General features: G+C 44.6%; 1 protein-coding gene across 1 annotated transcript in view; it reads right to left on the bottom strand.

The window, feature by feature from the left end:
- The window catches only part of AMPD2 (adenosine monophosphate deaminase 2), a 78,307-nt gene extending 53,544 nt beyond the window's left edge, over window positions 1-24,763 (bottom strand). Inside the window, exon 1 of the mRNA XM_068134849.2 lies at window positions 24,479-24,763. Within this exon, the coding sequence (XP_067990950.2) occupies window positions 24,479-24,533 (55 nt within the window). The 5' untranslated portion in view covers window positions 24,534-24,763. The remainder of the gene's footprint in view (window positions 1-24,478) is intronic.
- Between the last annotated feature and the right edge of the window lie 3,193 nt (window positions 24,764-27,956).

The following is a 27,956-nucleotide window of genomic DNA, read 5'->3' as shown; positions in this document are numbered from 1 at the left end:
CGCTCGGTAAAATAACATCTAAAACCGCGTCTGTAACAATATATATATATATATATATTGTTACGGATCGCGGTTAGATGTTATTTCGACCGAGCGGTGGTGTATTACCGCGACCTAACAGTTATTCCCCGACTAGACCCCGATTCCACCCAAACGTTGACCAAATCGCGCTATGCTAAATCAATGATGGAAAGGACACAACGACTGGGATAGATGAAACGACGCAAGGGGTACAGTTCTCAAGACCTCCGGAGGAGGATATAATTACAGTGGGGGAGAAAAGGGGTAGATTACAAGGTAGTGAGGTAAAGGCACAGAAGAGATAGGCACTTAGTTACAGTCTTATCTTTATCCCAGACAGACCACAGACAAACGGAACAAGGCTGACTTACACAGGGATTGATGGCAGGGAAGGACAGGTAGTTCGATAGCACAAGGTGCACCTTGGCTCGGGGACAGGATCAAGCACGGTCCAAGAGATGCAGGGAGGCCTCACAGCGCTCGGAGGTGGCGTCTTTCTTTCTCCAAGCTCAGCGCGCATCTGACGTCCCCACTCCCTCGGCTGCGCATGCTCAACGGGGAGTGACACGCCCTCAGCTGGTTGGCTCCGCCCCAGATGGGACCGGTCCGCCGCTTCCATTGGGTGCGGGGGTTACCGGGCTCCGCCCTTGACGAGGAGCTGACAGGGAGCCCCTATTTGGTAACCCCGTCGAGCACATGTTCGATGGCGGCTCACTGGGAAGGCCTCATGCCCTCCCAACACCCCCTACCAACCAAGCCAGAGTGAGGACGCGCACTCCCTGTGCACGCCGCCGCCGCCGTTGCTGTTGTTGTTGTTGCTGAACTGAGGAAGAGCTGCGGGGAGGTATTGGGAGGTCCTAAACTTCCTAACGGTGCCATACAATCACATTCTGGTGCAACGAAGGGTCAGAATTAATGGAAACGAGTCCTTAACTGACATAGACTAAGAATAACTAGCAAGATGTCCTATAGTTGTCTTACATGAGATGCGGTGAACCTGGGCACGACATTTAATGGGGGAAATAGGGGGAGGTCGGGTCTACAGAGTGTTGTTTACAGAAAATGGGACTAGGGAATGGGGGATTGGGGATAGTTGGGAAGTATTGAGGAAATAGGAGAATATTTACAAGCGGATATGGATGGATGCAAATCCCATATCCGCAACAATATATATATATACATATATACATGTGTGTGTGTGTATATATATATATATATATATATATATATATATACAGTGAACCCTCGTTTATCGCGGGGGTTACGTTCCAGAACCCCCCGCGATAAACGAAAATCCGCGAAGTAGCGACCATATATATATATTTTTTTAATATATATTTTAAAGCATTATGAACTCCCCACACTCTTATTAACCTTTCCCATACTCTTATAAACACTTCCTATACTCTTAAACACTTTTTACACTCTTAAACATACGTAATTTTAACAACATATAAAATTCTAATGGGTACTCACCATTGAAGATACTGTAGCTACCTATGGGTTCCCCAAGCAAGACCAGCATCAGAATCTCCTTGCTCCAGCCGGTGACGTCACCGGCGGGGATTCCCGGCGCGAGAGTGGCTGGTCACGTGACCGCTAAAGCGTGCCGCGCTTTGCGGGTATAATCAGCTACACCTGTTGATCACGTGACCACCGATTCACCGAAGCACGCCACGCTTGAGAGGCTTGGCTTTCGGTTTCTGGTTGTGCTTTATAATGCAGCCCGATAAATGGGCTTTTCAGTGTTCCCGAGTTGGTTTTGAGAATAAATATCTTCTCGGACGAGTTTGTGTCTTGCCCGTCATTTCGTCCGTATCAAGCAAGAGCCCCGGCTCTTCAATACTACAACTTGCGTGATGAAGATGATGATGAATTAGCTGTGCAGTACTGATGACTATGAAGGTGATGACGATGATGAATGTACTGGCGTTTTCCATACGCACGACTCTTTGTCTACCCTTCTACTGTACACTATGTACAGTATTTTATTTCTTGTAATATGTTTTAAATACTGTATTTTTCTTATTTCTTTACGTTTTTTAATTTTTTAGGCTAGAAAATGCTTATTTTACCACAAAAATATTTAAAATAATAGTATATAAAAATACATTTATACTGCAAAATCCCACGATATAGCGAAAAATCAGCGATATAATTTTACATATACTAGCGAGAAAAAACCGCGATGTACCGAATCCGCGAAAAGTGAACCGCGATATAGCGAGGGATGACTGTATATATATATATATATATATATATATATATATATATATATATATATATATATATATATATATATATATATACACAAAGAATTAAGTTAAGCACCCCTACACAACGAATTAAGGTAAGCACCCCCTAATATATATTCTTTGTGTATATGTATACATTGGCATATATTCTAAGGTATGTGAGATCAAATAATGATTGGTATGACATTAGCAATTATCCATTGATGAAATGCAGATGAGTGCACTCATCTGTGACGCCCATCGCTCGTGCAGCACGTGTTATCATCCACGTGGTCGTGATTTTCTGTAAATGCACTATCATCACGGGTTATTGCAAGTCACGCCTGAGCTCGTGTGGGGGTTACATGGTCATTTTCTCGTAATGGTGGCTCGTAGACGGTTGTCGGACGGAGAACGATGGCGGATAATAGGCATGATCGAGTCCGGAATGTCCAGAAAAGCTGTAGCTCGAACGTTTGGTTACCACCATTCGGTGATCAGTCGGTTGGTGCAGAAACACCAGGAAACGGATGCGGTGAAGGACCGCCCAAGGTCTGGAAGACCTCGCGTGACAACAGTCCGCCAAGATAGAGCGCTTTTGAGACTGGTGCGACGATATCCCTTCGCCCCGAGCCATTTCCTGAAGGACAACTGGCTGCCCAACAGAAGGCTATGTCACCGTACCGTGAGGAACCGCCTGAAATCGGCCGGTTTAAGGTCAAGACGAGTGATCAAGCGTCCAAGGCTACTCGAACGACATCAGAGGGAGCGTTTGGCATGGTGCCTAGCGCGACGTGGATGGAACATCCGGTCTTGGAGGCGAGTTCATTGGTCGGATGAAAGCCGGTTCTTGCTGTACGTGACAGATGGGCGTGTTCGGGTGTGGCGCCACAAAAACACCGCGTATGCACCTAAAAACATTCAACCAACGGTACCCTTTGGTGGTGGCTCGATTATGGTCTGGGGATGCTTCTCCCATGACTGTAAGTTGGACCTGATAACTGTGCGAGGTAACCTCAACGGAGAGCGATATGCCGAGGAAATCCTGAATACCACCGTAATTCCGCACTTCGATGACCACACCCTCGCCAGCAGACCCATCTTCATGGATGACAACGCCAGGCCTCACCGTGCGAGACGCGTCCGAGCCTTGCTGGAGCAAGGTGCTGTGACAACCATCCCCTGGCCTGCGTACAGTCCTGACCTGAACCCCCTCGAGCACGTTTGGGACATGTTGGGACGACAAATTGCGAAGATGGTCCCTCCAATAGCCAATCTGGATGAATTGGAACGTGCATTACATCGGGAATGGAACAACCTGCCACAGCAACGCATACGACGGCTTACAGGGTCTATGAGACGTAGGGTTGAGTCAGTGATCCGATCACGTGGGTCCTACACACGTTATTGACGCAAAGATCGCTAGAGGTCTTCTCAGAACAATGACTGTACGTTAGAAAACAAACGTCATCCACACTGTCCGTGATGGACCTATAGCTCCATACTTAAATTGAGGTGAAAATATGCCTAAAATTCCCAAAACATGTCACCTTAAATTATTCAGAATAAAATATTGAAAACGGCATGATTGTTATGTTTTTATGTGACCATAATATCACTTCTCCAGAAAATATAGCAATATCATGGGTATATTACACTGTTTTGACGACAACAAACTTGTAATGTGCGAGGTTGTAAAAAAACGGGGGGGGTGCTTAACTTAATTCTTTGTGTATATATATAAGCAATGGGTATGGCTGAAACAGCCGAATCCACTAATTAGAAGGGGTGTCCACATACTTTTTGTCATGTAGTGTACTTGATCCAATTTTGACTGAAATTCCTGCAGCCATTTCTCAAGTTATCGTGGTAATGAAAACCCATCATGGACTTAGAGAGATGGACTGACTGACAACACAAAATCATAACACCTCAGGCCTCTTCGTCAGAGGCATAGTGGAAGTAATGTGCCAAATATATTTCGTTTACATGGCTGTTATTTCCATACTGTAATATGATCTAGTGTATTTTTTAGATCCTCATGCCAAATCTGGTTTTGTAATTCCACATTATAAAATATAATCATACAATTTCATGACAAACCAATGGGAATGTAGCACAAGATCAAGTACATTGACGGAGCTATCAAATGAATTTTTTTTAATACAAATTGGACAATAATGTCGCACTTTGTCCAACTATAAAATCACAGGTGAAAAACTTGTTTGCCAAGTCTCACGTAATTTCCATAAGACCCCCCACCCCCAGGACTTGCAACTAGAGCTGTGGATTGGAATGTTTTATTAAAGCCAAAAATACTCACCAGCACAGGCATGAGGTAAGACACCAGAAGCAACAAAAGCTATTATAAGGACATGCTGTAAAAGTTAGTGCCTTCAGAAAGTATTCACACCCTTCAACCTAATCCACATTTTGCTGGGTTACAGCCTGACTAAAATTGATTAAATTGAGATTTTTTTGGGGGTTACTGATCGACACACAATACCCCATAATGTCAAAGTGGAATTTGGTTTTTAGAGATTTTTTTACAAAATAATTAAAACAAGTCAGGAGACGACGATGGTTCACGAGCGAACGGTGTTCAATGACAAAGGACGGACTATAACCGAAACAGGCCCGGAAATGTCAAAACGAAGGTTACCGACCTTGAAATGATAGAAAATAATGTATAATCAGTTATGAGGTTAGTTAGCTACACAATACCGAAAATTCGGTGAAAAATGAAATGGAGGAAAAAAAATTAAATAAATAAATAAATAAAAATCGAGCTCCGTGTGGCTAGGCATGACATTCGCCGAACGAAATACTGAAACCCCTGTCAGATTCAACCAAACCCCTCGGAGAAGATGTAGCTTCAAATCGATTACCCCCTAAAAAGACATCTTTTTCTGGCGTGGCTCTGCCCACAATGGTCGCAATACGCCCACTCTAGGCAGAACACAACTAGATCATGATATCAACCTACCACCCAAGTTTCATCAAGATCGGATGATATCATCGGCTAGTTATGCTGCGGACAGACAGACACACACACAGACAGACACACACACCCAAGACGAATATAGTGGTCAATTGATAACTCGTGAACCAAATGAAATACAAAAATATCTAGTATTAAATCCCCCGAGTCAATACATGATAGAATCGACTTTGACAGCAATTACAGCTTCAAATCTTCTTGCATCAGCAAGTCTTTGCATCATGTCTGCATCAGCTTTGCACATCTGGATTTGTGGAGTTTCCCCCATTCTTCCTTGCAGATTTGCTCAAGTTCTATCAAGATGGATGGGGAGCATAAATGAACAGCAACCTTCACGTCTTTCCACAGATTCTCAAAGCGATTCAAGTCTGGGCTTTGGCTGGGCCACTCAAGGACTTTCATGTTCTTGTCCTGAAGCCATTCCAGTGCCGCTTTGGATGTATGCTGTTTTTTTTTGTATACAAGATCGAGGCTCGTGTAAGAGCTAACATTAATCACAAAAACAAAAACAAACGGACACACAAAACATACAAGGGAGACAAATAGGGGAGAGGGAGAGAAGCACACAAGTACAACAGCAGAAAACAGGGACATCAGATCTGTGGGAGGGAGAGGGCTTGGGGGGGGGGGGAGGCATAAAACACTGACACTGCTAGGACTTCCAAGAAAGACGTCAGTATTTCAGAAAAGTGGATCTGGGGTGAATTAATGGAGGTAGAAAAGATCAAGGTTTTGGATGGGGGAAGATAAGAGACGGTGGTGAACAGCTGTTTTGAAGACCTGGAGGGAGGAGTGGGATTAAAGAGAGTGAGGGAGTTTGTTCCAGAGGTGGGAGTAAAGAGGTATGAAAGAATGAAGGTGAGCAGAGAGTCTTGATTTTAGCAATTTCACCATGGTTGGGGTCATTGTCCTGTTGGAACACAAATCTTCATTGCAGTCAGATATTTTGAACTCTGAAGCAGGTTCTCCGCCTGGCCTGTATTTTGGATCCATTCATCGTTCCCTCTATCCTTACAAGTCTTCCAGTTCCTGCCACTTAAGAGCATCCTCGTAGCATGATGCTGCCACCACCATGCTTCATGGTAGGGATGGTGTTGCATGGGTGATGAGCTGTGCTCAGTTTCTGCCACACGTTCAGCTTTTCATTCAGGCCAAGGAGTTCAATTTTCATCTCATCAGACCACAGAATATTTTGCCTCATTCTTTCAGTCTTTTATGTACATTTTTGCTGTCATGTGCCTTTTTCTCAGGAGTGGCTTCCACCTGGCTACTCTCCCATAAAGACTAGATTATGTGAAGTGCTGCAGAGACTGTTGTTCTTCTGGCAAGTTCTCCCATCCCAGCCAAGGAACTCTAGTTCTGTCAGTGGTCATTGGGTTCTTGGTCACCTCCATGACCAAGGTTCTTCATGCCTGGTTACTCAGTTTGGTCGGATGGCCAGCTCTAGGAAGAGTCTGGGTCGTTCCATATTCTTTCCATTTCCTAATGATGGAGCTCACCGTGTTCTTGGGAACTTTAAACACTACAAATTGTTTTCTACCCTTCCCCAGATCTATGCCTCCTCACAATTATATCTCGGATTTCTGCAGACAGTTCTTTGGACTTCATGGTCGAGGTTTTGCTCTGACATGCACATGAACCGTCAACTGTGGGACGTTATATGGAAAGGTGTGTTTCTTTATAAATCATATCCAATCAATGGAATTGGGCACAGGTGGACTCTAATCAAGTTGTAAGAGACCTCAAGGGTGATCAAAGGAAATTGGATGCACCAGGGCTCAATTTGGAGTATGATAGCAAAGGGGTTGAACACTTATTGACAAGGCATTTAAGCTTTTCATTTTTAGTATAAAATTCGAAAAACAAAATTCCACTTTGACATTATGGGGTATTATGTGCAGATCAGTGACTTATTTTAATCCATTTTAAATTTAGGCCGCAACAGCAAAATGTGACAAACATCAATGGGGTGTGGTGAATACTTTCTGAAGGCACTGTACCATCAAAGCAAAGCACTGATCATACCAGTCAGCAATCTCTCAGTTTGTGCCAATTCTAAATTAGCTCTTGCATCAACGCCCACAATATTGTTGCCAACGTTCACAAGATTCAAAAAGCATCCTCAGTGCAGACCAACCAGGTCACTCACAATAATTGACTGTCAATTGCAAGTTCTAACAGATAATCATGGGAAAAACGTTAAGGTTTTCCAAAATATAAATTGACTAATACTACCACACTTTAAAATATGACCCACATTGTAAGAAAGTTAATTTAAATTTTTTTTTTTAAGTTTCAAAGCAAAATTACTTGGTAATTGGTAGATTATACCATTTTCAAATTCCAAGAGCATGCATGAAGTTGGCCTCCTTGGTATTGCTGTTATCAAGTTTCAAAGCAAAAAAAAAACAAAAAAACAAGTGCACCCAAGTCAATACTAGGATGACTGTGCGCGCGCGCACGCACGCACGTTTGTGGGGGGTAAGCAATGATTACCTTCGAGCCAGGTAGAAGTGTGTAGATTACCATGCTCCATATGTCATGATGAAGAAGAAGAAGAAGAAACTCCGTGTACAGAAGTATGGATCCGTTAGACTATGTCGTGTAAGAGTATCGTTGTTCCCACTAGGACGTGCCCGTACGTGGGTGCCCGTTCCTTGCCAAAAAAAAAAAAAAAAAAAGTACGCCGATGCATGCATGGGCGTGCCCATGGGCCCATGGGCGTGCCCGTAAGTGCGTGATGTGACCGTACAATGAATGTATCATCCCGACGCCGCAGCTCGGATGGCGCTGCAGTTAATCGGGCCTGTATCGGCAGAGTTATTATAAACGTGTACTACAATCGATCGTACCTTACAGCGTCTGCTCGCCACGTTCAGCATCAGTACGTCGTCACTATGACTATCCGTAAGTCCGGAAGTGACGTCCTCATTTGACTGTCCGGAAGGTCGCATATCGCAGTTACGATGAATCGCAAATTAGTTTTAATTAGTTTTAAAACATAGTTTAACGCCAACATAGCGCCAACAAGCCCAACATAGTTTGCCAACGTGAAATAAATGAATACGCTCTCAAATGTGCCGTCCGAGGCAGAGTCTGTTCGCCACGTTCGGCACACGTGATAGCTCGCTGCTCTCTGATTGGTTGAATCGTTTTTTGGACATAGCTCGGTAACTACTTCTCCGATTAATATGAAACCTTGAAAAGGCACATCCTCAGGTCCCCAGCAATATACCTGGCAAGTTTCAAGTATATCGGACCCGTGGTTGTCGAGAAACAGCGGTCACAGACACACACACATTCACACATACACACACACATACACACAGAGATTACTGGAATTATAGATAGAAGACTAGGACGTGCCCGTACGTGGGTGCCCGTTCCTTGCCAAAAAAAAAAAAAAAAAATGTCTTCGCCCATGCATGCATGGGCGTGCCCATGGGCCCATGGGCGTGCCCGTAAGTGCGTGATGTGACCGTACAATGAATGTATCGTCCCGACGCCGCAGCTCGGATGGCGCTGCAGTTAATCGGGCCTGTGTCGGCAGAGTTATTATAAACGTGTACTACAATCGATCGTACCTTACAGCGTCTGCTCGCCACGTTCAGCATCAGTACGTCGTCACTATGACTATCCGTAAGTCCGGAAGTGACGTCCTCATTTGACTGTCCGGAAGGTCGCATATCGCAGTTACGATGAATCGCAAATTAGTTTTAAAACATAGTTTAACGCCAACATAGCGCCAACATAGTTTGCCAACGTGAAATAAATGAATACGCTCTCAAATGTGCCGTCCGAGGCAGTCTGTTCGCCACGTTCGGCACACGTGATAGCTCGCTGCTCTGATTGGTTGAATCGTTTTTTGGACATAGCTCGGTAACTACTTCTCCGATTAATATGAAACCTTGAAAAGGCACATCCTCGGGTCCCCAGCAATATACCTGGCAAGTTTCAAGTATATCGGACCCGTGGTTGTCGAGAAACAGCGGTCACAGACACACACACATACACACACACACACACAGAGATTAGTGGAATTATAGATAGATGACGGCGTTGTTAGGGTTATGTTAATTAGGCAGGGATTAATGGTAAATCCCCTGTATGTAATCGCCTCTTATTTCCCCTCTGTTCCTTATGACAATGCAGCACACACAGATAGCCAGCAATCACGCATTAATAACACTAAATAAAAACTAACCGGAAACGGGACATTCAACCACAGCCGATACCACCGATGGGTGATCACAAGAGCAGGCAAGTCCGTGAGGCCACGCCCTGGAGAGCAGTGATTGGTTAGGATTGTTGAGCAACGAAGAGAGGGGAGGGACTCAGGTTGGAGCAAGCATGGGTGGCGGCGGATGACGTCTGAGCCTGGAGTACAAAGGAGGATGGAGGGCCGACATTTAGTCTCGGTTTCTGGATCTGGAAGTGAACGGTCGCCGATAAGCTCTTGCGCCAGGGACATTGGAGGTCTCGACGATCAGGAGGACGAGCGTGGCTGGAGTGACCAAACAGGCGCGGCCTGCTCACTTTGCGCATAGAACCAGCAGTGAGCAGACTGCACAAGGAGGCCTGTTTCCCACGCACAAACTGTGCATCCTGTGCCTGTTTTATTTATTTATTTATTTATTCCCACCCGAGGACAGAGGGCTTGTGACGGTTCCGGACGATCAAGGGGACCAGAGCCAAGTCACAATTACACTGTTATTTTTGTCCCCCCTCGCACCGCGGAGCGAAAGGGGGACTATGGTTTTCCCCTCCGTCCGTGTGTGCGTCTGTCCGTGCGTCCGTCCATAAGCGAAGGACCGAATTCTAATTTGGTGTGTGGGTGCAACTCAAGTCAAAATCCAAGATGTATGTATGTCTGAACCTTGTGAGCGGAATATCTTGAAAAATAAGTGAAGTACCAACTTCTAATCTGGTGTGTGGTTGTATCTAGGCATAAGGAAGAACGCTATTGAAAATTGGGTCGCCACGTCAAAATACAAGATGGCCACCGCCAGGTATGTCTGAACCTTGTGAGCGGCATATCTTGAAAAATAGGCGAAGTACCAACTTCTAATCTGGTGTGTGGGTGTATCTAGGCATAAGGAAGAACGCTGTTTAAAATTGGGTCGCCATGTCAAAATCCAAGATGGCCGCCACCATTTGTATGTTTGAACCTTGAGCAAAATATCCTGAAAAATAAACGAACTACCGGTACTAACTTCTAATCTGATGTGTGGGTGTATCTACGCATAAGGAACGCTATTGAAAATTGGGTCGCCACGTCAAAATCCAAGATGGCCACCTTGCGTCGTCCACTTTGTCAACTCATCACTTCACCGAAGGGGGACCTAGGTGTAACGCTCGTCACTTTTATTGTTCCCTTTGTCTGTATGGAGACGCTCCATTTAGGAATTTCAGTTTTGTCCTGCATCATTTGGTTACTGGCTTCTTCTGTAACGCCGGTATTTTTGTACATTTGAATCCATGGCGGTTTGAATTGACAATTATCCCAGGTTTGAGGACGTCTGTTGGGACCCGTCAAGGTAAGTTTGTCATTCTCCTTTCCCTCGCGTATAAAGAACACCACTATTTTTGACTGAACGCCTCGGAGTGCAAGCTTGATCGGCAATCTGTCTGAGACAGGTCTTTATCAGCACGGACAGGACAATATATACATATATATTATGAATTTTGGGGTAGTGATATATAGATCAGGTAGATCTGTGTCGGTATCATGCTCCGACTGTCGTGAAGGTGAACCATCTCGATGTACATAAGCAGGGACCTGTCTATTCTGGATGTCGGATTAAGTGTATTTTTGTGGTCATACGAGGATGGCCTTGTGTTAAATAGAGTAGGGATTATGCTAATTTCCCTGTGTGTGAGACCTGTGATCTATTCATTGTCTCGTATGGCACTACAACATCGACATTAGTTAGGCCCATTAGCACACATGAATTAAATCCCCCCCCCACCCCCCAACAATAAAACTCACCGGAAGCCAGTTCGGGGCACTGCCAATGGAACCGCAGCCAGCTACAGCACCAGCTGGTATAGCAACACTCATCGCACGAGGCAGGGCGAAGGCCGCTGATTGGCAGAGTAAGGAAGGACTGGTGATTGGCCAAGGGAGGGACAAGAAGCTCCCCACGGATTGGTGGAAGGAAGGGAGCAGGAAGCGGCATACTGGTTGGCCACCGGCCGATGACGTGAGGAGAGCGCGAAACGCTTGGCCAATGGTAAAGGACTAACGGGGGAAGAACATTCGAGAGGTCGAGAGGCGACGGACTGATTGGCAGGGAGGACCGGTGGCGTCAGACCACGGCCGATAAAACAACTGGCTGGCCGAAATTTTCTCTTCCTCTTCACTTCCCTCTTGCGCTGGACCTCGACTCTCTCTGGCCTTCACGTATTCTCTGCCATCGACTCTCTCCTCTTGGTATCAGACATTGGCGAGCGACGGTGCGCGGGATGTGACGGATGGTTGCGAACCGAGGAGAGATTGCATGTGGGGTGTTCGTAAAAAGGCAGAGCACCAGGAACGAAGAGCCGCGGTTTCTGTGCCGCGTTCGTGAGGAGGGGCATGGCTGCGCGCTCATTCGTTCGCATCGCGCTGGAGGGCTTCATCGGGGCCGAGCGAACAAGGGCGCGGAGGCCTTCTTCCCACTAACCGGAGCAGTGTTCGGACGACGAGCTTGGGGCCTGACGATCCCCGACACACCTCAGCCAGATTGAGATAAGCAAGCAAGCGCGCGCGCACGCACGCACGCACGCACGCACGCACACACACACACACACACACACACACACACACACACACACACGTTTTCGTAAATCCTCCCCATTTGTTTGTGTTTAAATCTGGTGTGGGGACGTCCTGATTTAGGAACCATAGTTAGTAACTGGCGCGTTTTATTTTGTATTATCGGCATCCGTGGCAATAAACCCTCTTTTATTTTTGTACATATTTCCGTTTTTCGTGCGAGTTCATTTCCTGCAGGTTTTGAAGACTGCCCGGCGAGATCGCGTCAGGTAAAAGCTGCCAGCTTCTTCTTCCTCGCGCATATTTAGTGAAATCCGTATTTGAACAACGCCTCGAATAACGCTCGATTGCTATCCGTGATTTCCCGGTCTTCACCGAGGGGAATCACACGACAATTATATAGATATATATATCAGGGTGTCACAAAAATGTAAAGTTTGGATTTTTCATACTCTCACCCCGGGAATCTATTCGATTAGTAGTAAAAACTTTGTGACTGAAAAATCATTTGGATTGAATAACTTTAAAAGGTCACCCCCTGGGGCCCAAAGTTTTTTTTTTTTGGTTTTTTTTTAAATTTAAAAATCTGATTTTTGTATTCCAATCAGATTTTTAAAATTTAAATAAAACTATTATTTGTTCATTTTTTATATATATACGAATGAATTCAGATGAACATATGTTCTGCAATTATACATATATAGAACATATAGCTTCTACAATTCGACACGTATAAAATTATCGGTCTCTGCGGGCTTCTTCTTCAGTTTTTCCGGTCATCCATTTCCCTAAGCCTTAGCATTTTTCCTTATCCAGCGTCCATTCTTCTCTCAATTGTTCTCCTTTCAACTCCCTAAACCACATCAAAACGCAGTTCTTTTAATATCATTCCTGCTTCCCAAAAAAATATTGATATTTCTACGCACAAAAAAAAATAAAAAAAATAAAAATTGCAACATGTCAGTCATCTCCCAGATTTCGCAGTGATTGGTCTTACATAGAAATCATAATCTACTTAATCTTTCTGCAGATGGATACCCGCAAACAGGTATACTTGCTACTAACAACGGTGGATGAGGTGAAGGGATGCAAGCTTCCCTCATATAGGCAAGCATTCGGGCATTTCTTCTACCTTCACCATGAAAAGAAACTGACAGTCCAGGACGCATCAAGGGAGTCTTGTCGAGCAGTGATGGTTTTCGGGGATAAAGCTCATTCCAACCAGGCTCGAGCAACATTGCATAAGCAAACTAGAAAAAGTTTGAGGAGTGGAAAGGCCTCAAGAAACACGCTTCAAGGACAAGTGATTCACACAAGACCAGTGGTTCCCAACCTTTTCTATACCCCACACCCCCTAGGAAATATTTGATTAATGTTCACACCCCCTACAAAAGTAATATCACATTTGAAGATGAAGAAGTCAAATTTTTGAACCACAAATTGAACCACATACAATACTGTGGGTGAACAAATTGAACTAAAAAAAAAAAAGATTTAAACTCAGTGCATGAAATGCAAATATAAATTGAGCAATTAGATTCTAATTTATTCAGAAAAAAAAATGAAACAGTAAAATCAATCCCAATTGTGAACATAAAATTAAATGACTTCTATATTTTTGAACCACAAATTGAACCACATACTGTGGGTATGTGGTTGGGTGAACTGTGGGTGGGTGAACCCAATACTGTGGGTGAACAAATTGAACTAAAAAATAAGATTTCAACTCAGTGATTTTAACTAAGATTTTAAGCATGGTGTTGGCTTAGCGGTTAGGGTGCCGGCTTGGGATCCTAGGATCCTGGGTTCGAATCCCGGTCGATCGCTGAATTAACGCCAGGGGTGTTGACTCAGCCTGTCATCCTTCCGAGGTCGGCAAATTGAGTACCAGCTTGCTGGGATGAATGATCCCGGTGTGTACCCCGATTTAGAATAGGTACACCGTATCCCTGCGCATTGTAAGAGGCGACTAAGGGTTGGCGTCAGGAAGGGCATCCGGCCATAAAAACATTGCCTCAAGCAGGGAACCATGATTGTCATGAGGCCCGAAAGGCTAACCCCCACTTTAGCAGGGAAAAATGGCCTTTAAAACGATCATTCATTCATTCATTCAGTGCATGAAATGCAAATATAAATTGAGCAATTGGATTTTAATTTACACAGAAAAAATTTGAAACAGTAAAATCAATCCCAATTGTGAACATAAAATTCAATGACTTCTTTGTTCCTGCTTCTCTTTCATGATTTTGTCAAAACGTGGAACTTTCTTGCTGACTGCGATCCACAGGTCTGCCTGTGGATTCAGGCAGTTCCTAGATTTTGTCTTGATTGACAAAAGAGAACTGAATCCAGATTCACACAAGTATGTCGTTGCAAATGGAATGAGGACACTGAGTGCTTTTCCACCAAGTCTTGGGAACATATCCAGTGCTGCACACCAAAACTCCTCCAAAGTCTTGCTTTCAAATTGCATTTCAAGAGCTCGATTTGTCCGCAAATCAATAAGATCTTCCTTCAGTTCTTCATCATTTGACATTTTCTCCATACTGTAGGAATATGGATTCATGATCCATTCTTCTGAAATCTTCAGGTCTCCAGCAGCAAAATATCCATCAAACGATTCTGACAGCATTTCCAAATGAGCCACAATTTCTTCATGCACAGTAAGAGTTATGGATCCAGCATCATCAACCATCTCTTCAAGTGAATGAAAATTTGAGAGATTGCCTCTTTCCATGTTTTGATGCCAAAGACGTAACTTTTCTTTGAAGGCATTAAACTTTTCACAAGCCTTCAATATGTTTATCCCTTTTCCTTGAAGAGAAACACTCAGGTCATTCATACGAGTGAAAATGTCAGCTTAGTAAGCCAGCATTTGGGCGAATTGCTGCGATTCCAATGCCCCAACCAGATCACATTCACACTTCCAGAAAAACTTTGATTTCTTCCCGCAGTTCAAAGAAGCGGGTTAAAGCTCGTCCTCGTGACAACCAATGGACTTCTGTGTGGAAAAGCAAAACTGAATGCTCACTTCCCAGATCTTCACAAAATTATTTGAAGAAGCGATGGTTCAAAGCTCATCCCCTGATCCAGTTGATCTTCACACAAGTATCAAGGACTTTCTTCAAATTTGGAGGCAATGTTTTTGATGCCAAAGCATGCCGATGAAGAAAACAATGGGTAACTTGCAAGTCTGGAATCTCCTTTTTCATCAATGCAGAAAAGCCAGATTTATTTCCAAGCATTGCAGGTGCCCCGTCAGTGCACACAGAACCAATGACTGATATCGAAATCATGTTTGGCAAGGAAGTCTTTCACCAGCTGCATCACATCCTTTGCAGTTGTCCTTGTTTTCAAATCTTCACAAAACAGGAAAATCTTCTTTCACAGCACCATCATTGACATACCTCACTAATGTGATGAGTTAACAACTGGAGACATCAGTTGACTCATCCGACTGAATAGAGATTTTAAGAGGACTAGCTCTGATATCTGAGATGACTTGGTCCAAAATATCTTCACTCAAATCACCGATTCGGTTGTGAATGACATTTTTTTGAACAGGTGCTCCTATCAAATTTCTTGCTTCTTTGCCCAGGATAGTTGTTGCCATTTCCAGTGCACATGGCTTGAGATCTTCTGCAATTGTATGGGGCTTCTTGGATTTGGCCACTGCATATGCCACTTGGTATGAAGCAAGAAGTAGTGGTTTTTCAACAGAAACGAAACAACTTTGGAAGAGTTCATACAGAATCAAAACGAGCTCTTTTGATTTTCAATGACCCAACATCATGTCCTTCAACGTCAGCTCTGCCATGCTTGTTCTTGAAGTGCTCTTGAAGCTTGGATGGTTTCAGATTTGAGTTGGAAAACAACACTACAAAGAGTGCACTGGGGTTTTTGCAAGCCATCATTTCCCGTTATGCAAGTGAAACCAAAGTGCATATAGTCATCATTCCATTTCCTTCTTTTTGACATGAAGGGTTAATCTACAAAACAGAAAGAGAAAAATATGAGCTAATATGAGAAAAAATATAAAAATATGTAAAAAGTATACAATGGTGTATACAGGTTACAACAAGTTGCTACACGATAAGAGTTTGTGCTGAAAAAAGACAAAAATAAATAAATAAAGTATACGGAGTGGAACATGTTTGACTATTGGTTCGATACGTTGTTTGCAGTGGCGTGCGGTGATTTTTCGTCATGGGGAAGCAATTTAAGCTACACAAAAAACCGAGAACGCCACTCAGTAGAGCGCATGCTCCCGCCGTGGGTGGCCGCTGCTGAACCCTATCTTCCAATGGTAAAAAATCCTTCAAAAAATTCCTGGATCTGAAATAATATCCTGAGCTTCACCAAAAACTAATCAATTCTTCCTTATCCCATGGGCAATCATCCCACCAACTTTCATCCAAATCCGTTCAGAACTTTTCCAGATATCTTGTTCACAAACGCACACACGGACTGACACGATCGAATGCATTACTCCCTGGCGGGAGTAATTATATAAAACACTAGACGACCCGTGAACCCGTTGGGTTCCCGTTGACAGCGGCTGATGAAAAAAAACACACAATTTTAATATTATTGGGTGGTCAAACTTTAATTTGAAGAAAATTTGAGCATTTGCCTCATGAGTTACCGTTCAACGAAGCACGCGTTTAATGACAACATCCTTGGTTGATCTCCCATCCTTTTTCTTTTTCTTTCTTGTAGTGTAAAAGATAGGAGAGGAGAGGCCAGGAGAGAACTTAAAAGTTTAATTTTAGACCCTCCAGGTCCAGGTCTTCAAGACGGCTGTTCACCATCATCTCAGATCATCCCCAATTCAAAACCACGATCTTTCCTACCTCCATTTACCCTCAACCCCCAAGCACACATTCCAAATTTCCAGTTTTTTTTTTTTTTCTTCCCGAGTTTGGTTTCTGCATCCATCTCGTCCATCCCATGCAAACTCACCAAACCCATTATTTGTTCAAGTCTCCCTCTATTTTGTCCTTCAACCCTGCTGTTGGTGTTTTCCCTCCTCCACAAGCCTCGACTTTGGATACTACAAAAAAAAAAAAAATCACATCATGGTCATCAGATTTCCACAGGATTCGAGTCATTCTTCTGTGATAAATGTTTCTAATATAGGTGTTTGGTGGCCTTGCCATGCGCACGACATTGCGATGTTGTTGCAAGTTGCCCCCAAATGCCAGTTGATGAATGTCCTCTCATTCCAAGGTAAATAAATAGCACCGCAAAGCGGGCATAACCGCTCAGCCCATGCATGGTGAAAGGAAGCATTGATGATAATTTGTTATTTGAAACGAAGTTGCATACCCGGTAGGAACTGCAAGTAATGAAATTTTCGCCCATGAACCCATTAACCCATTTCGCGCCCATGAACCTTCCTCTACTCAACCCGAACACACACTGCAAAAATGGATTTAATCGGACAAGCCGTTCTGCTCGAAATTGACGGAAAACAAAAGTTGACGGACGCCGGCGACGACAATACCCCTGAGCCCATTGGGCTGAGGGGTGATAAAAAGCATCAAAATTACTCTAGGCCGACAAACAAGGCCTTTGTCTGTCGCTCAGTACAATACTGCTCCCCACTGTCGACTAGCACTAAAGGCTTTCATCCGCAGCTCAATGGAATACTGTTCTCCCCTCTGGGCCGGTGCTCCTGCCTCACACCTAGCTCGGCTTCACACTGTTGAAACCAAAGCATTCAGAATCATTGGAATCTTCCGCGATGAAGCCGATTGTAAGGGCCTTTCACTCACTCACCGCAGGCAGGTCGGTGGTCTCTGTCTTCCCCCGACTCCTCTCCGGCCTTGCTCCCCCAGCTCTGTCTGTGCTCTGTCCCCCAAATATTCCTACAGGTCGCACAAGATCTGCCAGCAACCCTCTTCTGGTGAAACTGCCAAAATAAAGACTCTCTGCTCACCTTCACTCTTTCATTCCCCTTTTCTCCCGCCTCTGGAACAAACTCCCACACTTCAATCCCTCTCTTCCCTCCAGGTCTTTAAAACAGCTGTTCACCACAATCTCGTCTTCCCCCATCCAAAACCTTGACCTTTTCTACCACCGTTAAAACACCCCAAATCCGCCTCTTTCAATCTCCAACCTTTCCTGAAATTCCTAGTAATGTTAATTTGCTTTATACCGTGTACCCCTCCCTCCTCCCTCCACAGATCTACCGACATCCCTGTTCTCCACTGTTATTGTGCTTGTGCGCTTCCCTCTCTCTCCCTCTTGTCTCCCGCTTCCTTCATTGTATGCTTTGTGTCTGTGCAGGTTTTCATGTTCAATGTGTTAGGTCTTACGAGCCTCGATTTTGTATACAAAAAATAAAAATAAAATAAATAAAATTAAAAACACCGAATGAGGCTCATCTAATGTTTTTGAGCTTGAAACATTTAATCATAAAATGAATTCCCCATTAATCAGAAAATTCCAACTCAGAACTTACCGGTAATTCATGGACTGCTCGTCTTGTCTCTTTCACAAATTATCAAAAAAGGTGCGACATCAGGTTGAAGGAAGGAAAGGGGGCAGTCTCGGTGGGTTCTATCTTGTATAACTGTTGCGTTATTTGTCTACACGTCTGGTCGACATTTTGCGCTTTACATGAGGCTCCTATAACGGTTTCTCTTACTCAGAGTGATCTACCTGACACTTAACACACACCATTGTTTCTCCCTTGACTGCGGATCTGTGTAGTAACATCTTAAAACCACACTTGGAGGCCATTTTCCCCGCAGAGCAGGGGTTGGCCTTTATTGGGCACCGTGGTCTCCTTTGAAAGCAATGTTTTATGGCCAGATGCCCTTCCTGCCGCCAACCCTGTTACACACCTCTTGCGACACACACGGAATTGAGCTGGTACTCAATTTGCCGACCTTGGAAGGATGACAGCCTGAGTCAACCCCCCTGGCGTTAATTCAGCCATCGACCGGGACTCAAACCCAGGATCCTCGGATCCCAATCCGGCACCCGAACCGCTAAACCAACACCAGGCTGTTGCAACACCTTGTTTAAAAAAAAAACAAAACTAGAACGGGCACTCGGTAGAGCGCATACCTTCGCCGCAGCTACTGTTCTGTACTTGGTAAAAATACGATTTTGACCTTTGTGACCTTGACCTTTGACCCGATTGCTCCCAAAATCAAATCAAATGTGTCCCGTATAATAACCAATCATCCCACCAAATTTCATGCAATTCGGTTGAATACTTTTTGAGTTATGCGAATAACATACACACACACACACAGACATACAAATAAATACACAGCGATCAAAACATAACCTTCCGCTTTTGCGAAGGTAACAAAAAAAAAACACCCCCAAAAAAACAATTATTCAAATTGCTTTCAAACAAGCTTATTTGGGATGCAATACATAATTGGAAACAGCGTCATATGGAAAAAACATTTGAGTTCGCACAAACATCTGGCACACAATGCTTGCATCGGTAATGTTGAGAAACCACGAAGCCAAGAGCATACTTTGTACAAAGCATTGTACAATGACTGGATATACATTATACAACAGGTGAGATCCTCCCCAATGAGCACAGCAAAGTTAATGAAAATCAACATGAAGACACCTCAAACCAACCATTCCCTGCCAACCTTTCAATGAGACTCATCCTCACACCAACCATTCCCTGCCAACCTCTCAATGAGACACATCCTCACCCTCAAACCAACCATTTCATGCCAACCTCTCAATGAGACTCATCCTCACCCTCAAACCAAACATTCCAAGCCAACCTCTCAATGAGACTCATCCTCACCCTCAAACCAACCATTTCATGCCAACCTCTCAATGAGACTCATCCTCACCGTCAAAACCAAACATTCCCTGCCAAACTCTCAATGAGACTCCTCACCCACAAACCAAACATTCCAAGCCAACCTCTCAATGAGACTCATCCTCACCCTCAAACCAACCATTTCATGCCAACCTCTCAATGAGACTCATCCTCACCGTCAAACCAAACATTCCCTGCCAAACTCTCAATGAGACTCATCCTCACCCTCAAACCAACCATTTCATGCCAACCTCTCAATGAGACTCATCCTCACCCTCAAACCAAACATTCCAAGCCAACCTCTCAATGAGACATCCTCACCCTCAAACCAACCATTTCATGCCAACCTCTCAATGAGACTCATCCTCACACCAACCATTCCCTGCCAACCTCTCAATGAGACACATCCTCACCCTCAAACCAACCATTTCATGCCAACCTCTCAATGAGACTCATCCTCACCCTCAAACCAAACATTCCAAGCCAACCTCTCAATGAGACTCATCCTCACCCTCAAACCAACCATTTCATGCCAACCTCTCAATGAGACTCATCCTCACCGTCAAACCAAACATTCCCTGCCAAACTCTCAATGAGACTCATCCTCACCCTCAAACCAACCATTTCATGCCAACCTCTCAATGACTCATCCTCACACCAAACATTCCCTGCCAAACTCTCAATGAGACTCATCCTCAAACCAACCATTTCATGCCAACCTCTCAATGAGACACATCCTCACCCTCAAACCAACCATTTCATGCCAACCTCAGAGACTCATCCTCACCGTCAAACCAACCATTTCATGCCAACCTCTCAATGAGACATCCTCACACCAAACATTCCCTGCCAAACTCTCAATGAGACTCATCCTCACCCTCAAACCAACCATTTCATGCCAACCTCTCAATGAGACTCATCCTCACACCAACCATTTCATGCCAACCTCTCAATGAGACTCATCCTCACCGTCAAACCAAACATTCCCGGCCAAACTCTCAATGAGACTCATCCTCACCCTCAAACCAACCATTCCCTGCCAAACTCTCAATGAGACTCATCCTCACCCTCAAACCAACCATTTCATGCCAACCTCTCAATGAGACCCATCCTTACACCAAACATTCCCTGCCAAACTCTCAATGAGACTCATCCTCACCCTCAAACCAACCATTCCATGCCAACATCTCAATGAGACCCATCCTCACCCACAAACCAACCATTTCATGTCAACCTCTTAATGAGACTCATTCTCACACCAAACATTCCCTGCCAAACTCTCAATGAGACTCATCCTCACCCTCAAACCAACCATTTCATGCCAACCTCTCAATGAGACTCATCCTCACCCTCAAACCAACCATTCCATGCCAACCTCTCAACGAAATCCATCCTCACCCACAAACCAACCATTCCATGCCAACATCTCAATGAGACCCATCCTCACCCACAAACCAACCATTCCATGCCAACCTCTCAATGAGACCCATCCTCACCCACAAACCAACCATTCCATGCCAACCTCTCAATGAGACCCATCCCCACCCACAAAACAAACATTCCATGCCAACCTCTCAATGACTCATCCTCACCCTCAAACCAAACATTCCATGCCAACCTCTCAATGAGACCCATCCTCACCCACAAACCAACCATTCCATGCCAACCTCTCAATGAAACACAATCTCACCCACAAACCAACCATTCCATGCCAACCTCTCAATGAGACCCATCCTCACCCACAAACCAACCATTCCATGCCAACCTCTCAATGAGACCCATCCTCACCCTCAAACCAAACATTCCATGCCAACCTCTCAATGAGACCAATCCTCACCCACAAACCAACCATTCCCTGCCAACCTCTCAATGAGACCAATCCTCACCCACAAACCAACCATTCCCTGCCAACCTCTCAATGAGACCCATCCTCACCCACAAACCAACCATTCCATGCCAACCTCTCAATGAAATCCATCCTCACCCACAAACCAACCATTCCATGCCAACATCTCAATGAGACCCATCCTCACCCACAAACCAACCATTCCATGCCAACCTCTCAATGAGACCCATCCTCACCCTCAAACCAAACATTCCATGCCAACCTCTCAATGAGACCAATCCTCACCCACAAACCAACCATTCCCTGCCAACCTCTCAATGAGACCAATCCTCACCCACAAACCAATCATTTCCTGCCAACCTCTCAATGAGACCCATCCTCACCCACAAACCAAACATTCCATGCCAACCTCTCAATGAGACCCATCCTCACCCACAAACCAACCATTCCATGCCAACCTCTCAATGAGACCCATCCTCACCCTCAAACCAAACATTCCATGCCAACCTCTCAATGAGACCCATCCTCACCCACAAACCAACCATTCCATGCCAATCTCTCAATGAGACCAATCCTCACCCACAAACCAACCATTCCCTGCCAACCTCTCAATGAGACCCATCCTCACCCACAAACCAAACATTCCATGCCAACCTCTCAATGAGACCCATCCTCACCCACAAACCAACCATACCATGCCAACCTCTCAATGAGACTCATCCTCACCCACAAACCAACCATGCCAACCTCTCAATGAGACCCATCCTCACCCACAAACCAACCATTCCATGCCAACATCTCAATGAGACCCATCCTCACCCACAAACCAACCATTCCATGCCAACCTCTCAATGACACCCATCCTCACCCACAAACCAACCATTCCATGCCAACCTCTCAATGAGACCCATCCTCACCCTCAAACCAACCATTTCATGCCAACCTCTCAATGAGACCCATCCTCACCCTCAAACCAACCATTCCCTGCCAACCTCTCAATGAGACACATTCTCACCCACAAACCAACCATTCCCTGCCAACCTCTCAATGAGACATCCTCACCCTCAAACCAACCATTCCATGCCAACCTCTCAATGAGACATCCTCACCCTCAAACCAACCATTCCCTGCCAACCTCTCAATGAGACTCATCCTCACCCACAAACCAACCATTCCCTGCCAACATCTCAATGAGACTCACCCTCACCCTCAAACCAACCATTCCATGCCAACCTCTCTATGACACATTCTCACCCTCAAACCAACCATTCCATGCCAACCTCTCCATGACACATTCTCACCCACAAACCAACCATTCCCTGCCAACATCTCAATGAGACTCACCCTCACCCTCAAACCAACCATTCCATGCCAACCTCTCAATGAGACTCACCCTCACCCTCAAACCAACCATTTCATGTCAACCTCTTAATGAGACTCATTCTCACACCAAACATTCCCTGCCAAACTCTCAATGAGACTCATCCTCACCCACAAACCAACCATTCCCTGCCAACATCTCAATGAGACTCACCCTCACCCTCAAACCAACCATTCCATGCCAACCTCTCCATGACACATTCTCACCCTCAAACCAACCATTCCCTGCCAACCTCTCAATGAGACTCCTCACCCACAAACCAACCATTCCATGCCAACCTCTCAATGAGACTCATCCTCACCCACAAACCAACCAATCCCTGCCAACCTCTCAATGAGACCCATCCTCACCCACAAACCAACCATTCCATGCCAACCTCTCAATGAGACTCATCCTCACCCACAAACCAACCATTCCATGCCAACCTCTCAATGACACCCATCCTCACCCACAAACCAACCATTCCATGCCAACCTCTCAATGAGACCCATCCTCACCCACAAACAAACCATTCCATGCCAACCTCTCAATGAGACCCATCCTCACCCACAAACCAACCATTCCATGCCAACCTCAATGAGACTCATCCTCACCCTCAAACCAACCATTCCCTGCGAACCTCTCAATGAGACATCCTCACCCACAAACCAACCATTCCCTGCCAACCTCTCAATGAGACTCCTCACCCACAAACCAACCATTCCATGCCAACCTCTCAATGAGACTCATCCTCACCCACAAACCAACCAATCCCTGCCAACCTCTCAATGAGACCCATCCTCACCCACAAACCAACCATTCCATGCCAACCTCTCAATGAGACTCATCCTCACCCACAAACCAACCATTCCATGCCAACCTCTCAATGACACCCATCCTCACCCACAAACCAACCATTCCATGCCAACCTCTCAATGAGACCCATCCTCACCCACAAACCAACCATTCCATGCCAACCTCTCAATGAGCCTCAACGTCACCCACAAACCAACCATTCCAACCTCTCAATGAGACACATTCTCACCCACACATACCAAACCCATTTGGATTTCAAACAGCAAAATCCCAAACACACACACTGGACCATCCATAACTTTTGCTCTATTTCGGAGTCATGACTCATCCGTTTGTTTCAAATCATTTTATTCCCATCCACGGCTGATGCACAGAGATCGATAGTTTCATCCTGGAACATGAAAATACATTTATTTCTTCCTCTATGGATTTCTAATATTCTACTATTTCTATCAAGGACCCAAAATATTCCCCACATTCTTATGATTCTTCCTCAAATATGTTAAACGTCGACATTTCCCTGATTTCGTGCAGATACAGAATGTTTCACTTGACTGACAAATGGAATATTGACTGCGACGGGAAAAGTCGAGCAATTCGCGTTATTTTACTCCTTCCGAGGAGGAGACTCACCTGGGACGGAGGAAACATCTTGCACAGACATGTCGCACGTCGGCTCCTCAGCCATGCCAATGGACACGTTTAAATGACAGAGGAACACGAAGGTTTGCGGACTCTTGTTACGCGATCCTGAACTGCGCCAGACGCCTGGCGATTGCGGTTTGAAACAGACCGATAAGAAGAGGAGGCGGAAATATATGCTGAACAAAAAAGAAAAAACAATGACGGATCTCACAACAACCAATCCCGGCCGTGAATTCGCTCATAACAAATTGCGAAACTCCAACGAGATTGGCTCCACCTGCACGCCGTAGCTTCGGCTGCATGCGGGAATTCTCGTGGGAAAGCAAGATCTCGCGAGAGGACTTCATGGGCGTGACGCAGTAGAACCTACTTATTTCATCATTAATTCCTTGCATATATTAACGGTTTCGCTTCATTAATTTAGGATTATTTTAAAGACCTCATTAACAAGATAACTAAAAAAAAACTTTCTGGTTGAATAAATAAAGACCTCGATGTTTTTTTTGGTTGTTTTTGTTTTTTTATTCCTCGACAAGAGCGAAGTGTAAGGTATCTCAACAAACTACGATCGATTGTTGCACGTTTATTGTCCCCCGTCACACAGCGGAGCGAAAGGGGGACTATGGCTTTCCCCTCTGTCCGTCCGTCCGTCCGTGCGTGCGTGCGTGCGTGCGTAAGCGAAGGACCGCATTCGAATTTGGTGTGTGGGTGCAACCCACGTCAAAATCCAAGATGGCCGCCGCCATGTATGTCTGATGCCATGTATGTCTGAACCTTGTAACCTGCATATCTTGAAAAATAAGCGAAGTACCAACTTCTAATCTGGTGTGTGGGTGTATCTCGGCATAAGGAAGAACGCTATTGAAAATTGGGTCGCCACGTCAAAATCCAATATGGCCGCCGCCATGTATGTCTGAATCTTGTGAGATGAATATCTTGAAAGATAAGCGAAGTACCAACTTCTAATCTGGTGTGTGGGTGTATCTAGGCTTAAGGAAGACCACTATTGTAAATTGGGTCTCCACGTCAAAATCCAAGATGGCCGCCACCATATATATGTCTGAACCTTGTGAGCGAAATATCTTGAAAAATAAGCGAAGTACCAACTTCTAATTTGGTGTGTGGGTGTATCTAGGCACAAGGAAGAACGCTGTTTAAAATTGGGTCGCCACGTCAAAATCCAAGATGGCTGCCTCCATGTATGTCTGAACCTTGTGAGCGAAATATCATATCATAGCATGTTTTCTGCGTGTTCCACTTTGTCAACTCACATCACTTCCCCGACGGGGGACCTAGGCGTAACGCTTGTTGACTCTGCAGATACAGGCCCGATTCACCTCAGCAGCGTCGGAGCTGGGCCATAACTTCCGGAAACGGAAATAAACCCGCGGTCATGGTGTCCGGATAAAACGGTGAATATTTGCACCTTCATACATGACACAAGGCTCATGGAAGAGAAGGTTAAATTGACAGTGTAGTAACTGGGAAACAATTTGGTATAACCAGGCAAGGGAATATAGCAACACGAAATGAAGAGAGAAGAAGAGGAAACACCAGACACTGAAACCAACAACAAAGAGGGTTGGGTAAGGAAGGGTTAATGGGGATCAATATTGGGATATTTTGGCCATCCTGACATGCTGTACTATTTGTGTAATTCCCATGGAAGGTTCCATCGCTTTCTTTTGTACGTTTGTGTAATCACCTTCCAGAAGCTGTTCTGTTTCATCTTTCCCTTTAGAGCTTCAAGCAATCAGTATAAGGTCCCACGGTTGACAGCGCATGTCAGAGCAGAAACTCTACCATGAAGTCCAAGGAATTGGCCGTAGAACTCTGAGATAGAATTGTGAGGACGCATAGATCTGGGAAAGGGTATAAAACAATTTCTAGAGTGTTGAAAGTTCCCAAGAGCACAGTGTGTGCCATCATTAGGAAATGGAAAGAATATGGAACGACCCAGATTCTTCCTAGAGCTGGCCGTCCGACCAAACTGAGTAACCGGGCAAGAAGGACCCTGGTCACGGATGTGACCAAGAATCCATTGACCACTCTGATAAAACTACAGAGTTCCTTGGCTGAGATGGGAAAACCTGCCGGAAGGACAACAGTCTCTGCAGCACTTCATGAATCTAGGCTTAATGGGACAGTGGCCAGACAGAATCCACTCCTAAGAAAAAGGCACATGACAGCATGCCTGGGGTTTGCAAGAAGGCATGGGAAAGACTCAGAGAGAGAGATCATGAGCCAAACGATTCTGTGGACTGATGAAACGAAAATTGAACTCTTTGGCCTGAATGCAAAACGGTACGTCCGATGGAAACAGAGCATAGCTCATCACCCATCGAGCACCATCCCTACCGTGAAGCATGGTGGCAACATCATGCTATGGGGATGTGTTTCAGCAGCAGGGACTGGGGGACTTGTAAGGATAACGGGAACAATGAATGGCACCAAATACAGGCAAATCCTTGAAGAGAACCTGCTTCAGAGTGCAAACGACCTTAGACTGTGGTGAAGATTTATGTTCCAACAGGACAATGACCCGAAGCATACAGCCAAAGCAACACTGGAACAACTTCAGAACAAGAACGCGAAAGTCCAAGAGTGGCCCAGCCAAAGCCCAAACTTGAATCCCATTGAGAATCAGTGGAAAGATTTGAAGATTGCTGTTCATTTACACTCCCCCTACAACTTGACAGAGTTTAAGCAAATTTGCAAGGAAGAATTGGAGAAACTCCCCAAATCCAGATGTGCAAAACTGACAGACACCAAAGAAGACTCGAAGCTGTAATCGCTGCCAAAGGAACTTCTCTGAAGTATTGATTCAGGGGTGAATACTTCTGCAAATTAAGTATTTCTGTATTTCATTTTTAATTATTCTGTAAAAATTAATTTTTTTAATTCCACTTTGATATTATGGAGTATTGTGTGTAGATCAGTGCAAAAATATCTAAATTTAAGCCATTTGAAATTCAGGCTGCAACAACAAAATGTGAAAAAGTCAAGGGGTGTGAATACTTTCTGAGGGCACTGTACATGTGGCATTATTGGGAGAGGTGAATACCTCTGCAGGCCATTGTACTATTTATTTGTTTCACCAAATAATACTTTTTTAAATTGTCACACAACCTTAAGGTTCTTTAATGAATCTGTATGCCCAACTGTCAGACAGGCTATCTCCAACTTGCATTTATTTCATTTTTGTTTTGTCTACGGTATCCAGAAGTAACCATCCATTCCTTGAACTTTGGTGATCTTTCCGCACAACTTAAAAATTAAAACCTGTCAACTTTTCACACAAAATGTTTCGAACAAACATTGTTTCAAATATTACAAACACAGTCATGTATAAAAACAAGACCAAAAGTCTAACCGGCATAACCGGGCTTGTAAAATAGTATAAAACACAAACACACATGATTAGCTTTTTAAACAGTCGCTAATGCTGTTTATAACATTAAACAAA

This window comes from Myxine glutinosa, chromosome 13 (assembly GCF_964187855.1).
Source record: "Myxine glutinosa chromosome 13, kmMyxGlut1.1, whole genome shotgun sequence".
Lineage (NCBI taxonomy): Eukaryota > Metazoa > Chordata > Myxini > Myxiniformes > Myxinidae > Myxine > Myxine glutinosa.
The sequence above is the reverse complement of the archived record's forward strand: the minus strand, read 5'-3'. Positions and strand labels throughout refer to the sequence as shown.